This window comes from Macadamia integrifolia, chromosome 2, assembly GCF_013358625.1.
Source record: "Macadamia integrifolia cultivar HAES 741 chromosome 2, SCU_Mint_v3, whole genome shotgun sequence".
In the NCBI taxonomy this organism is placed as follows: domain Eukaryota; kingdom Viridiplantae; phylum Streptophyta; class Magnoliopsida; order Proteales; family Proteaceae; genus Macadamia; species Macadamia integrifolia.
The window spans coordinates 1696386-1709748 of record NC_056558.1 but is presented as its reverse complement, the minus strand read 5'-3'; the positions used below and the strand labels follow the sequence as shown (position 1 = coordinate 1709748).

The 13363-nt window shown below is 39.1% G+C and overlaps 2 protein-coding genes across 4 annotated transcripts in view; one reads left to right on the top strand and one right to left on the bottom strand.

Moving 5' to 3' along the window:
* LOC122071837 (phosphatidylinositol 4-kinase beta 1-like) overlaps nt 1–4199 on the top strand; it is a 41978-nt gene extending 37779 nt beyond the window's left edge. For 2 of the 3 annotated variants that reach the window (XM_042636268.1, XM_042636270.1), the window contains 2 exons: nt 3089–3172; nt 3267–4199. In XM_042636268.1, coding sequence (XP_042492202.1) covers nt 3089–3172; nt 3267–3368 — 186 coding nt within the window. In that variant the 3' untranslated portion in view covers nt 3369–4199. The remainder of the gene's footprint in view (nt 1–3088; nt 3173–3266) is intronic. The other variant, XM_042636269.1, reaches the window with a different exon arrangement.
* Nucleotides 4200–5545: 1346 nt separating this feature from the next.
* Nucleotides 5546–13166, bottom strand: LOC122071731 (asparagine--tRNA ligase, cytoplasmic 1-like). The gene is made up of 6 exons (XM_042636122.1): nt 12437–13166; nt 11387–11977; nt 8937–9187; nt 8724–8853; nt 8450–8508; nt 5546–5918 (listed from the first exon to the last, which is right to left on the bottom strand). Exons 1-6 carry the CDS (start codon nt 12935–12937, stop codon nt 5735–5737), a joined length of 1716 nt encoding a protein of 571 aa, XP_042492056.1. The 5' UTR covers nt 12938–13166; the 3' UTR covers nt 5546–5734.
* Nucleotides 13167–13363: the final 197 nt, after the last annotated feature.

The window sequence follows — 13363 nt, the reverse complement described above, 5'->3', positions numbered from 1 at the left end:
GATGGGGGGAAGAAAGAGGGTGGATCTATGAAAAACCGGAGACAAAATCTAATAGGTGTGAGATCGGTTGGATCCAGCTGTGGTATGACCGATGTTGTATGTTGGACCTTCAAAGAAATACCTACAAATGTTTTGCTTATCACTACCTACTATGCCACACCCATAAGGTGATCAGAAAAGTCTATTTTCTGTATCCTCCTAATACTGCACGATCGTGTGATTTTAAGGATCTAAATATCGGTTAATCCTTTTCCTCAATTGATGGAATGCTAATACCACAAAATATACATGCTGTCAGTGAAGCATAGTTAAGGCATCACCTAGGCATCCAGGCACGCTTTGCTGGAACGGTGCCTTGGTTGCCTAGGGGCCTTGTTGGTGTCACCTTGATGTCTAGGCCCGCTTCCAATGACTTGGGTTGCCTTGACGCTGTGACAGGAGTGGGGAGTTTCACAAAAACCTGTTGTTCAATCCTATTATTACTATGCCTCTACTTCCTATGAATTGTGATGATATCCACTGTCCAATGGGCTGAAATGCAACAACAACAAAAATCTCAGCCTTGTCCCAACATAATGGGGTCGGCTGTCATGGATGCATGCAACAAAGTAGGGGAAAATGAGGTCCAAACAAAATTAGGGGATGAAGAGAAGAAAAAATTAGAGATAAGAATGAAAATGATGAAATAAGAGGAAAGAGCCACAACCTAGCAAGTCACGAGAGTCTCAGCTAAATGGGGTCAGCTACATGGATCTTTGCCCTTCAATAGGCTCTATCTGAGGTCATATTTGGGACAAAGCCTAGACTATGCACGCAATTCCTCAAAACTTCTCCTATGGTCATCTTAGCCCTGTCCCTAGCTCATTTAGCTCCTTCAATTTGAAACATATCACTCTTCCTTACCGGTGCATCCCCAAGCCTCTGTTGAACATGGCCATACCACCTCAAACAACTTTCTCAGAGCTTGTCATTGATCGGACAACTTCCAAATCAGCTTAATGATCATTCCTTTTGTCCTTCCTAGATTTACCGCACATCCATCTTAACATCCTCATCTGTGTCAAGGTTTAAGATCTCGATCTTGACACAGGTTTCACTAGGCAAAAATACTGAGATTTGGGTGGTTGGTTTAAGTGGCCGTATTGGCTTTTTTGCTCGTAAAACTTGTCAATTAGCCTATTTAGGCCTTCTAAACACAATGGAAACCTCAATTTTTTAAAAACAAACCCAAAATGGTACTTTGCCTTTAGACCCTAGGTAGGTAGTCTTCGGACCTTTCACCCTAGGCTGTTCCACAATAAAAATAAACAACTATTGACCATGTTTCTATGAAAAAAAAAAGGTTTTGAGAAGTTTTTACCTAAAACTGTTCTTGAGAAGAAAAGGATCTCCAAAGATTGATGATGAAATGATAATCTCCTATCACCAACCGTTGAAGTTGTTTATCTCCACTGAAGAGGAGAGTTTTGACAAGAATAACCACCAAAAGCGCACTTTTTTTTTCACAACAGGGCAAGGGAGGTGAGAGATGTTGAGTTGGGTCGAATTGAGGGTCGAAATTATGTATAGTGACTTGGTCTAAAGTTGAGACCGAGATATTCATCGAGATCTCAAGTTCTCAAGTGAGATATTGTACATTTTATATATTGCATGTGCTCTTGTCTTGGCAAACCAAAAAATGGAGTTTATAGTGAAGGTCTTGCCAGCTGAGATCTTGAACCATGATCTTTGCTACACATAGCTTCTCTATATGCCGCTTGCTAACTGCCCAACATTTCGCCCCATATATCATAGCCGATCGTACAACAATCTTGTAAAACTTTCCCTTAAGCTTTAAAGGAATATGTCAGTCACACAACACTCTGGTTGGACTTCTCCACTTCATCCATTTCATTTTAATTCTCTGTTAAACATCATCCTCTATGTCACCTTCTTTATTTATGTTTGACCTCAGATATCTAACTTCACTTTGCGGTATCTCTCTCCTCAAATTTCACCATGTCATTATTCATCATAGTATGACTGCGAACACCACAAAATATCTTCTTCTTGTTGTCGAGAATTTTCAAAAAATGGCACCAAATATCTAAACCAGTTGCGCAATAGATTAAGGTAGTTGATTCATACATTTCCCACTTTTTGTACACATTGGACACAGCTGACATCGTTGTTTTCCACCACTCCTAATCGTCACTTTTACTTTACATTTAGAATAGCGAAAAATCCCAGAGCCCGTTGGTTGCGTTTATTTGCAAGAAAAATTAAGTTATTACCAAAAGGTGAAGGAAAACCTGACAATATTCTCTCATAAAAAAAAAGAAAAATTTATAAGAACTGACACTTTTTTCTTGACCGCACTGTTTTCTAGCTTGTTTGGATGACTAGGCAAATCGCCTTAAGAAATCTACTTTCCCTGACCCCCATCCCTTGTCCACCTTTTTTTCCTCTTACAAAATCTCTCAAAACAACAAATTTTGCAAATACCCCAGGGAAATGTGGGAACCCTCCTTCTACCTCTCCCTTGTCTCCCATTAATTTTTCTTTTTTTAATACTGGAATTTGTTTTTCTTTTCCCCTTCGGCCAACCGAACAATCAACGGGAAGTGCCAACTGATGTCACTGGTACAAATTTATCAATTTTGATCTAATTAGTTGACCCCTTTTTTTTTTTCAGCTTGTGGCTGATAAGAAAATGCTATTTTTTTATGTGCTTTTTTAGGATACATATATGCCTGATAGTAATCTTATCATTGTGTTCATTAGAGTTTCATGGTCTTGGTTGGCCTTGGCCATTTGCATGACACTTGGGGTGTTTATATGTGTTATACTTGGGCCATGTGGGGTAATCCCGTCAGGTAAGGATGAGTGATGCAGATAGATTACATAAATAGGCTCTTTTTTTCAGGAAATAAGCCTTGGGTTGGGTTACATGTGTTCGGCCTTTGGTCTGATCCAATTAGTTTTCATTGTAATGGGCCATTTTAATGGGGACCTAAACTAAGTGTAGATGTTAGGAATACAGGTTAGTAAAAAGGTTAGTATCTCTATATACACATGCTCAATGTTTTCTTTAAACTGTTGGATTCAGGATTCCGGTTTCCCATGCTTTAAAGGCGGTCCACGGACTATACAGAACCTAAGAAAGAGATTCCATTTAAGTTTAACAGAAGAGGTCTGCTTCCTGCGTCTGTCGTTTATTTTTCTTCGATGGAAGCATTTTTAATGCTGGTAAGATTCTCACATTTATATATGTTGGTTTTAAACAGCAGTGTGTGTCCTTGGTACTGTCCCTGATCAGTAGCAGCTTAGACGCATGGAGGACTCGGCAATATGATTATTATCAGCGTGTCTTAAATGGGATATTGTGAGGTTATAACTGATTCTTGATTGCCCTTGCAACACTCTCCTTGAACAAGCTAGTCCTGTGGAGACTGAAGAACCATTTAAATCAGTGCTTTGTGTACCAGAGTGCTGATAAGTTTTAAAGGATTGCACCCTTCAAGCTAGCCCGGGAGCTTCTCAATGGAGAGGATATTAGTATAACTATCAGTTTGTGGTCTGTTCTTTTTGAAGTGAGAAAGGTATAATTGTATCGGCAGATAACAGTTGGAAGTTTTCCTGACCAGGAACTGTGGTGGTATCTTTTTCTATTGTTTCATTTGATATGGGAATCAAGTGGGCAATGCTGGTCCATTGGCATACTTGGGTTTGATATCTGGCACTTGAAACAGGATACACAAGCCTCAAATCCATTATTGTTGTACAGAAGGTGATTCCATTGGGGATAACTGACCCAGACTACAAATGGCTACCTGTGAGGAGATATCCATGTTGACAGTTGAACTTGGCAGGTTGTCAGATTCTTAATGTTCATAAGAATGTTGTTTACTGAAGAGTCCAGGCTGGTAGAGGGATCTGAAGCAGCAAGATCTTTGCGAAGTTTGTACATCATTTTTTTTCCCTTTTTGTGTCGTGGATTGATTCTTTGGCTGTACATGGAGGTTCTGAGAAAAAGTTGGCCAGCTGTTTCTTTCTGGTCTACACTTTTTAATGGCATATGTATTTGATCTGAATATTCAATATGATTAGCAGGAAAGTTTTTCGCACTGAAGATGATTGAAAATGTCCTCTAGTGCACGGTGTACAATATTTTTTGTTCTCAATTTATTGTACAAGGTAATTTGTTCATTTGCTGTTAATCATGTAAGAGTTCTTGAAAGCTGGGTGTGACTTATTATTACACTTGATAAATAGGAAGGAAAAAAAAAATAAAGAATAGTACACATTACAATGCGTGAGTTTTTTTTTTTTTTTCCCCTTAAATGTGTAATATTTGGCAAACTGTAAGATTCTTTTCTGCTGATGGCGTAAAAATCAATCATGATTATTTTAATGCTAATTCAACATGAGATAAGTAATTGAAAAATAATACACCGTTTAAGCATCCCTATCCTGCATTATTAGTTTCTTTCATATGGGAGGATTTTAAGATCCTTATCATTTAATGTGTTGCCCGACAGAGTTCAGGATTTTATGATGTTGCAAGCTTTGCTCTCAATAATTTGGAAGTGGAATTCAACTCCAGTGGAGTTTAGGGTGTGGCCATTACCTACAGGGAGCTTTCCCCTTGTGAGGGTGTTGGGAGAATAGTTTAAAATGAGTCTGGATCAGCTCCCTGTACACGAAGGCATCGTGTACAGTTTTGTGATTGGCATATGTTCTTTTGCTTCCTGACTCAATTTAAAACTCTCCAATTTTTGTTTTTTGGGTGAAAGATTGTGTTTGGATTGTCAATGCCCTGTTAGAAAAGTTTGCTGTGGTAGCTGCAGCACTGATCATCTATGTACGTTGAGTTGTGCTTCTCACAACTGAAGGAAGTGGAAATGTCATGAGAATGTCATTAGATTATAAAATCATCAAAGTGTGATGTTATGAGGTGAATAGTTACTGATCATGTGTATATCATGTGTATGTTGAGTTTGCTGTGGTAGCTGCGTAGTAGAGTTACGATCCCTTGGAGTCACTCTCTGGTCCCTGGACACTATAGAGAGGAGTCGGATCCAACCTTTGTATCACTTATTTCCTGTATCCTCTCAGTATGGGGCACTTCTCTGACCATGTTGAGGACTCAAGAATTCATAATTTAAGGCTCAAAATATATATTTTTTGCCTTTCAGAAAAAAATCACTGCAGAGGGAGTGTTCAAGACACAGGACAGTAGAGAGAGAGAGAGAGAGAGAGAGAGATGAATGGAGCCCGCCCCCACACCCGAACCAGTTTTTTTTTTTTGGTGGTTCGGTAAGCTAGCATCATTGTTGAAGATGAATCATTTCAGGTTGATCCGTGCTCTTTCCTGGTTCTTTGCCATGCACTGTCCTTCACTGGTTACCTAGATTATGGACTGACAATTGCAATCAATTGCACTCAGTTCTTTTTTGGTGAAATAATCTGATACTCATTGAACTCTACAAAATTACGTGAATTTCTCCATACGTTAGAATTGAAATCACAATCAATATGTAGTGCTGCAATCGTGGACAGTAGCTTGGATTGGCAGGAATGAGCCATTCCTTGAAAAGAAATATTAAGAGGCATCAGTAACATCTCGAAGAAATTATCGCAATACCAATTGAACTTTGTTAAATACAAAAGAATCCTAGATGTGTTGAATGAAGAGAATATGTTTCCCAATCACAAACCTGAACCGAAAAATCTCTAACATCCATAATAGATTTTAAAGATCTGCCCTTCCTGGATATCTGGGGAAGGGAATCACATCTCTAATATTATCAATGCCTGTAGCAAAGAGCACCATGCGCTCAAAGCCCAAACCAAAACCACAGTGTTTTACAGGCCCATAGCGCCGCAGATCAAGGTACCAATCATATGGCTCAAGAGGTAGCCCCATGTCCAGTATCCTGTAGGATAAAAAAATAAAGCTCAACCTTTAATGCCTGGACCATTCCATGAGAATCAATTAACAAATAATCACAAATAGTAAACAGTGGAAGTCCCATCATCGAGTAAAAAATTTTGTGAAAGATACTCTCATCACCTTTTAGGCCTTCCACATGGAGCTGTTGCCTCTTCTTAAAACGAAAAGGACCACCAAACAAAATAAAAACTGACATTTCTCATGAGGTTAATTTATAACCTACCAAAGAAAAACAGCAACCAAACTGCAATCCTTTTTTTTTTCTTTCTTTTTAAAATCACCATTTTCAAAAATCCACACCCCACCCTCAATCCCCCCAGAAAAAAGAAGGCAGAAGAAGGGCGTCTATTATATTGTGAGTCTGCTTCTATAACCAGGGGTAGCCTTAGGTGGGTTGGGGCCGTTGGGCAGGCTAGGTGGGGAGCCTAAGCCCAATCCAAAGCCTAGGAGGGGCCTGCACAAGACCTATTACATAACCTGACAAGTTCATCACATAATCATTCTATCCATAGCCTTTAATGCAACCCCATAAGGGTGATAGACTGTAGCCAATACAACCCCAAAAACTCAAAAGACCATAAATCAGTTAACAGAGTACGCTACTAATATTACAAGGTGGTTTGTGATGCCTGGGCCCAAACCTTCAACAATGCAACCCCCATAAGGGAGACAGCCTGTAGCCAATATACCCCCAAATACACAAAGACGATGCATCAGTTAACGGAGTACAACAACAAACATGAGTCTAGTGAATCTTAACGTCACTTACGCTAGAATGTTGACATTTGTATATCTGTAATGGAATGGTGTAAAATGGTTGATCCAATTTTCTAAATATTCTCATGATTTAAATAAATAAATAAAACGAATCCCAACAAAAATTGAAGATGTGTGCTCCTTTGATTCAGCTGGTAATTTGATTTCTATTATAACACTAAAAGGGATTATCTTAATTTCTTAATTTGTTTTTTTTCCTCTCTCTCTCTCTCTCTCAACGCTTTTTCGTTATACACATAAGTTCATTCCTGGGTTGCTCCATTTGCCATTTAAACCTCTGTAATTAGCTTCTCCATTTTTTTCTTTTTGGTATCTGGCTGGGCATACCCAGCCTCGTCTTTTGTACTCTATTTTTTTTTCCTTTCTTCATAATATAATATGATCTCTTATCTAAAAAAGATAAAGCAACACAGATAAGTCATTGCTACGCCATATGTACTCTTGTCCAGAGGTTTAGAGTGCTGAATTGGATGGGTGATAAATCAAAAGACTTAGAGAACTCATAGGATAACTTTGTAGTACGATGAACGGTTTACAATCTGATTGATCCAATCCTTAAAATCGAACATTTGGATCTTTTTTGGGGGGGGGGGTATCTTTCACAAATTATATGAAACGGAGAAATACAAAGCCCTGAACCAAGACAGAGAGAAAGTCACATATGTAGCAGGCAACTAAGAGAGCTTTATTTATTTCTGTAGCACAAGGAGTGTTGAAGACAAAGAAGACAGAGAGAATAAAAAAAGAAATAAGATAATATCTAAGTGTTATAATAGGAATGGAATTGGATAAACCGTTTTACACATTCAGTTACAGATATACACGTGTCAACATTCTAGCGCAAGTGAATTGGGACTCCTACTGCACTTAAGTGACGATTCACCAGACTCAACAAACATATCCTAATCCCAACTAAAGGGGGTCGGCTACATGGATCCGATATGGAAAAAAGAAAAAGGAAAAAAAAGAAGCAACAAAAGAAAAAAAAGAAGTAAAAGGGGGGTAAGCAAAGAAGATAAGGCAGTATACAAAGATGCATCACAGGAACATCCCCTACACGGGGTCGGCTACTCGGGTCCCTGTCCTCCACAAAACTCTATCCATGGTCATACTAGGATTGAGATGCCTGGAGCCTTCAACATAAAACTTCACCACACACCCCCCCCCCAAAAAAAAAAAAGTACTAAATGTTCTTCCTTTTCCAATTAACTGATTACCATCTACCATCATTCCAAACTATTGTTATATTTAATTATATAACTTTTAAGATCTAGATTCTATGTGATATGCCATATCGTCTCAGACAGATTGTTTGGTAACTGTTTGGTTCCTAAGAAATAACCTCGACAAATTACAAAAAGAAAGGTGACCCCCAGTGCCCACATCTTTGTACCCCTGATTGACTAGTTTGAGAGAAAACGAACATTTGAGATCTGACAAATCTTCAGTTTGGCATAATTGACTGCTAGATACCAAATTATTCAAAGCCTTGAATAAAAGAAAGAAGCAATAGAAGTAATCAGATACAGTGCTCTACTAGTTTGATTAAAAATAATGCAGTATGAAAGTCAACCAAAAATGAAACACGGCATAAAATTGATGTCCTGACACATCTTCAATTTGAAAAGTTTTTCAGCCAAACATATAAGCATCTAGAGGCTTTTCTCAATGACCTTATGCTGCATTGTCACCAACAATGCAGCATAAGATGTATAAACAAAATATATATATCTATACCTTTTCTCAATGACCTCATAGCGCTCTTCCCTTTGGCTTCCACCGATCAACTCTCCCACCTGAAAGCAAACATGAGAATCTTTAATGCATACCCATGCTTCAAAAAACAACTTCTAAATCATTATGCCTAGAACGCCAGAATGCTTTATATAAAAAAAAAAAAATCATCTGCAACTGCACATTAAAGCAACCAGCTTACAAAACCAAGTAATAAAGCCTAGGAGATGCCTCTGGAAGGCTGTACACTGTCAATTAAAAGGACGGATTATTATACCTTGGGTACAAGCACATCCATTGCGGCCACTGTCTTCATATCATCATTGAGCCTCATGTAAAATGCTTTAATTTCTTTTGGATAGTTATAGACAATAACAGGCTTTTTAAAAATTACCTCTGTCAAATATCTGTACAAATTGAGCAGGCCGTCATTACCAATACCAAAAAACTCAAAAGATAGAGAAGGGAGTTCCACAAGACATTCACATACCTTTCATGCTCAGAGGCTAAATCTATTCCCCATTCCACTTTATTCTCAAACTTTTTATCTGTAACATTCTCTAGGCGCTGCACTGCTTCCGTGTAAGAAATACGCTCAAAGGGGGTTGAAGCAACCATTTTGAGGCGATCTATGGCAGTTTTGTCAAAATTCTTAACCATAAATTCCATATCATCCAGGCAGTTGTCAAGTAACCATTGACATAGAAATCTCACATATGCCTCTGCACAGTTCATGTTATCCTACAAAATGCAAGCCAATTTTGCCTGTTACCGAAGTAAAGTTACATTTCAAAAACCACAGACTTCAAGTTCCTTGGACACAGATTCTGTGTTGCTCCCCTGTTGAAGTTAAAGAAATAGTGTTAATCATCCATGAAATGGAATGCTGGATCGATCCTAGCCACCAAATATGTCTTTATGGTATTTGTATCTCATGGTACTAAAACTAATCAACACAATTAAAGCCCACTCTATCCCAATTGGTTTGAGGCGTAGTTAGCTTCACAAATATAAACACTATCGGAAACTCTGGATCGCAGCAATTTCAGACACAACCTTCCAACCTGATACAAACATGACTAAAAAAATGTTATTTGCTTTAGGATGAGAGGAATTCGACCCGACATGTTTAAACTTGTGGGGGAAGTACAGAGTGGAACAAAAGGGGTCCCAGTTAGTTATGATGCTAAATTCCTGTCCAGTTGGATGGCTCATCAGTCAACAACACAGCTAGCAAGATCTAAAGGTGGGCACAAGGGTGGTTTCGTCAGGAATGAATGAATATGCATATGACTTTTGAAGGGTTGAAATAAGCAAGACATGAGAGAAATAAGGGGGAACTAATAACTCACATGAAAATTTATATTCAGATAAACGTAGGACTACTGCAGAACTAATCAATCATAGTAAGGTTGTAGAACTAATCAAACACGGTATGGTTGCTCCATTGCGACCTAGTGTTCACAAGTTCAAGTCAGGAAACAGCCTCCCCACAAAGCGGGGGTAAGGCTGCGTTCATATGACCTTCCCTAGAACCTGCAATGGCGGGACCCTTGTGCACTAGGTACGCCATTTTTTATAAATGTAGGACTTCTTCCCTAAAACATTTAGTTTTTTTGAACGTAGTATTCCCAACCTTAAGATTCATGTGGCCTCCTTTCATTCTTCTTCTAGTTCTCTGCTGGTCCAGGTTGATAGGTGTTGGGGTACTCTACAATGGTCTGAGCGCGGTGGGTTGGAAGTATGTCCACCATGTACACAGTTTGTATTAAGCCAAAAGCAAAAACTGTATACATGGTGGGGTCTCTGTCTCTGTCTCTGTAATTCTGACCGACTTACCTTTTCATTTGTTCTGTGTATTTTTTTTCTTTATATTTAAAATTAATTTAGTGCTGACTCGGATTTCCATTGATCAACTAGCCGGTGAGTGAATTGATTTTCCATGCTTATAAACACTGGTCCTAGGAATGCCACCCCCCTCAAAAAAAGAAACGTCACTAAAATTTCTCTCTATGAACAGTTCCTTTTTTCCTCTAATACAATCTAGTGTTAGTCTATTTGTGGGGCAAGAGGAATTATAATTAAACATTAATGAAGTGTGTAATCTGGTGGTTTTAAAAATGTATGATGACAGGAGTTCAAGGCACTATTCATTTCGTGAAGAACTTTTGACACAATTACATGAAACAGGATGTATAACAAGATCCAAACATAAACTCACACCACCCATTAACAGGTCAGTAGTGTAGGTTGACACAAGCACACCACACCACTTATTAACAAGTCTTATTATGGCTTGGATATATTGACATGATCAGAAAACTGCTTGCGTTCAGGTTGAGGCAAGTTAAAACCCGACATATTCACGCACAATCTGTTGCCACCCCATGCAAAATTTGGTCAAGACTGCAGTTTGATCATTGAGTTGTATAAGTCTAGACTTGGTCAAGCTTCTTTGCCCTTCTTTATTTCCTACTTTTTCTGAAATAATTGTCAAGTAATTTCTGAAGTAATTGGAACAATCACCGAGCCTAAAACTTAAATTCACTGGCCCAAAAAAAGTGAGATGTCATTCCTTCAATAACCAGTATGTTCAAACTCTAGGAACATCCCATGTCACTAACAATTTAGCCAGTGAAAACCAACCGGTAAGCACAGTCTGCTGATATCATATCATGTCTTTATGAAAGAAAGTAGCCTTTCTCCTTTTTCTTTCACAAAAATTCTCAAAATTTTTATTCAAAAAATAAAGGCAGAACTGCAGAAGAGTTAGTCAATTGTACTTAAATTAAGTAAAGTTCTACCACCTGTATGCACGTATGTGTGATTAATTTCTTAACATCCACAGAGTCCTAAGCTGAATCAATTTTTCCAGTTCAACAACTCAAAAGTCAAACATTGAATTATTTAAGGAGAATAAATTATTCATATTTCAAGTACCTTTAAGTCTGCAAATGCCATTTCAGGCTCAACCATCCAAAATTCTGCCAGATGCCTTGATGTATGAGAGTGCTCAGCTCGGAATGTTGGTCCAAATGTATAGACACTGCTAAGTGCACATACAAAACCCTCAACCTGGAGTTGGCCTGACACAGTCAGAAACGCTTGACGAGCAAAAAAATCACGGGAGTAATCAATTTTTCCATCCCTCTGTGGAAGACCAGGTTTGAACTTAGACCTCTCTTCCAGACTTGCAAGACTATCCTTTGCTCTTGTAAGCTCAGACACTGCAGTGCTGATCTCTTCCTTGCTTGCTTTAGCAGATTTTAGTTGTGAGACAATATCTCCTTTCTCCTTAACAAGAAGCTTAGCAGCTTCTATCTCAGATTCAGCTGGTGGGGGGTTCTCCTTCAATTCCTTCTCCAACTTATCTGAATCACTAAATAACGTTGTGACCTGGAACATTTCACCTGCACCCTCACAATCACTAGTCGTAATGATAGGAGTATGCACATAAAGGAAGCCATGCTTCTGAAAAAATGTGTGAGTTGCATAAGCCAAATCATTTCTGATTCGAGCGACTGCAGATATCTGAAAATATGCAGAAACAGGTTAGTATTTACTGTATACTGCAGGCTGATAAGCAGTTAGTTTAAGACATCAAATTCAATAACAACCTAGTCAACTCATTAACTCATACAATGTGGGTACATTTTATTCAACAATTGCTTCTTGAATTGCACATTTGTTCTCACTGAATAAGTTACGAATTGGGACTATGACATGCTTCGGCCACCAAACCAATAAGCCTTTCCTCTCACTTACTATTCCTTCTCCATCCAGAAGAGTGTAATAAACTACCCCACAACTACGGAAAGCAAAATGAATATTGATTTTTTGCAATTTCCCCCCCCCCCTCCTTTTTGGTCAAATTCAATTTTTTTCAACCATTCAGGTAATTTATGATTCAGCTTATCAATCAAATCAACTAAGTCGAACAAAGCACGGTCACATTGGAGATGAAAAGAATAGAATAAGAATAACATATACCGTATTGGTTCTAGGTCGAAGATGCACGAGGTCTCTGAGGAACTCCAGGGTGAGCTTAGTCTTGGGTAAGGGGTACTTGGAAGGATCAACGAGGCCAACATCGATGACCTTCTCAACCCTAAGCTCTACCTTCTGCTTGGTCCCTTCAGGGGGTTTCTTAAGTTCCCCTTGTACATATATGCAAGTACCGGTTTGAACAAGTTGTTCAAGAGAGGAAACATCCTTGTCCACGATAACCTGGAGGTTGGCGAGGCAAGAGCCGTCATTGAGCTCAAGAAAGGCGAAGCTGCCCTTACCTTGCTCCCGACCGGTCTTCACCCAGCCACCCACCCTAACCTTCTGGCCGGCTAGGCCAGCGCCACCATCGGAACGGCAGACGATGGAACGTATCAGGACCCGATCCGAGAATTGTGCCCACAATGCTAATGATTCGGGACCGTCGTCTTTTAGGGTTGTGGCTGCCATTTGATCAATGGGTGGTGGTGTGGCGTCGCTTGCCATTCACTCTTCTGCTCTCTGTGTTTCAGGGAAACAACGAGTGAGTGGAATCCTCAGAGGCTCTAGGGCTCAGGAGTCCGGATAGTAATCGATGGAAACGAATGAGTTATGCACGTCCGTACGTAGGTCGATATAGAGATAGGCTCTTGTTACGATAGGAGAAGAGACGAGGAGAAAGAAGCTACTGACGCAGGCGCGACTAGGGTTTTGGGACAATTGTCACGGTCCCTCTACTTTTACGATTTTACCCACTTTTTATAATAAGAAGTGGAAAAAGAACAGCAGAGTTTGGATCCGCTGCACGCTGATCCTACATTTGACCGTCCGATACTTGTCTCATTTTTTATTGTTATAAGAATAAAAATAAATATATTTAAAAGCAAAAAATGATAGGTGTTGAATATTCACATTTATGATGATTCAATATAT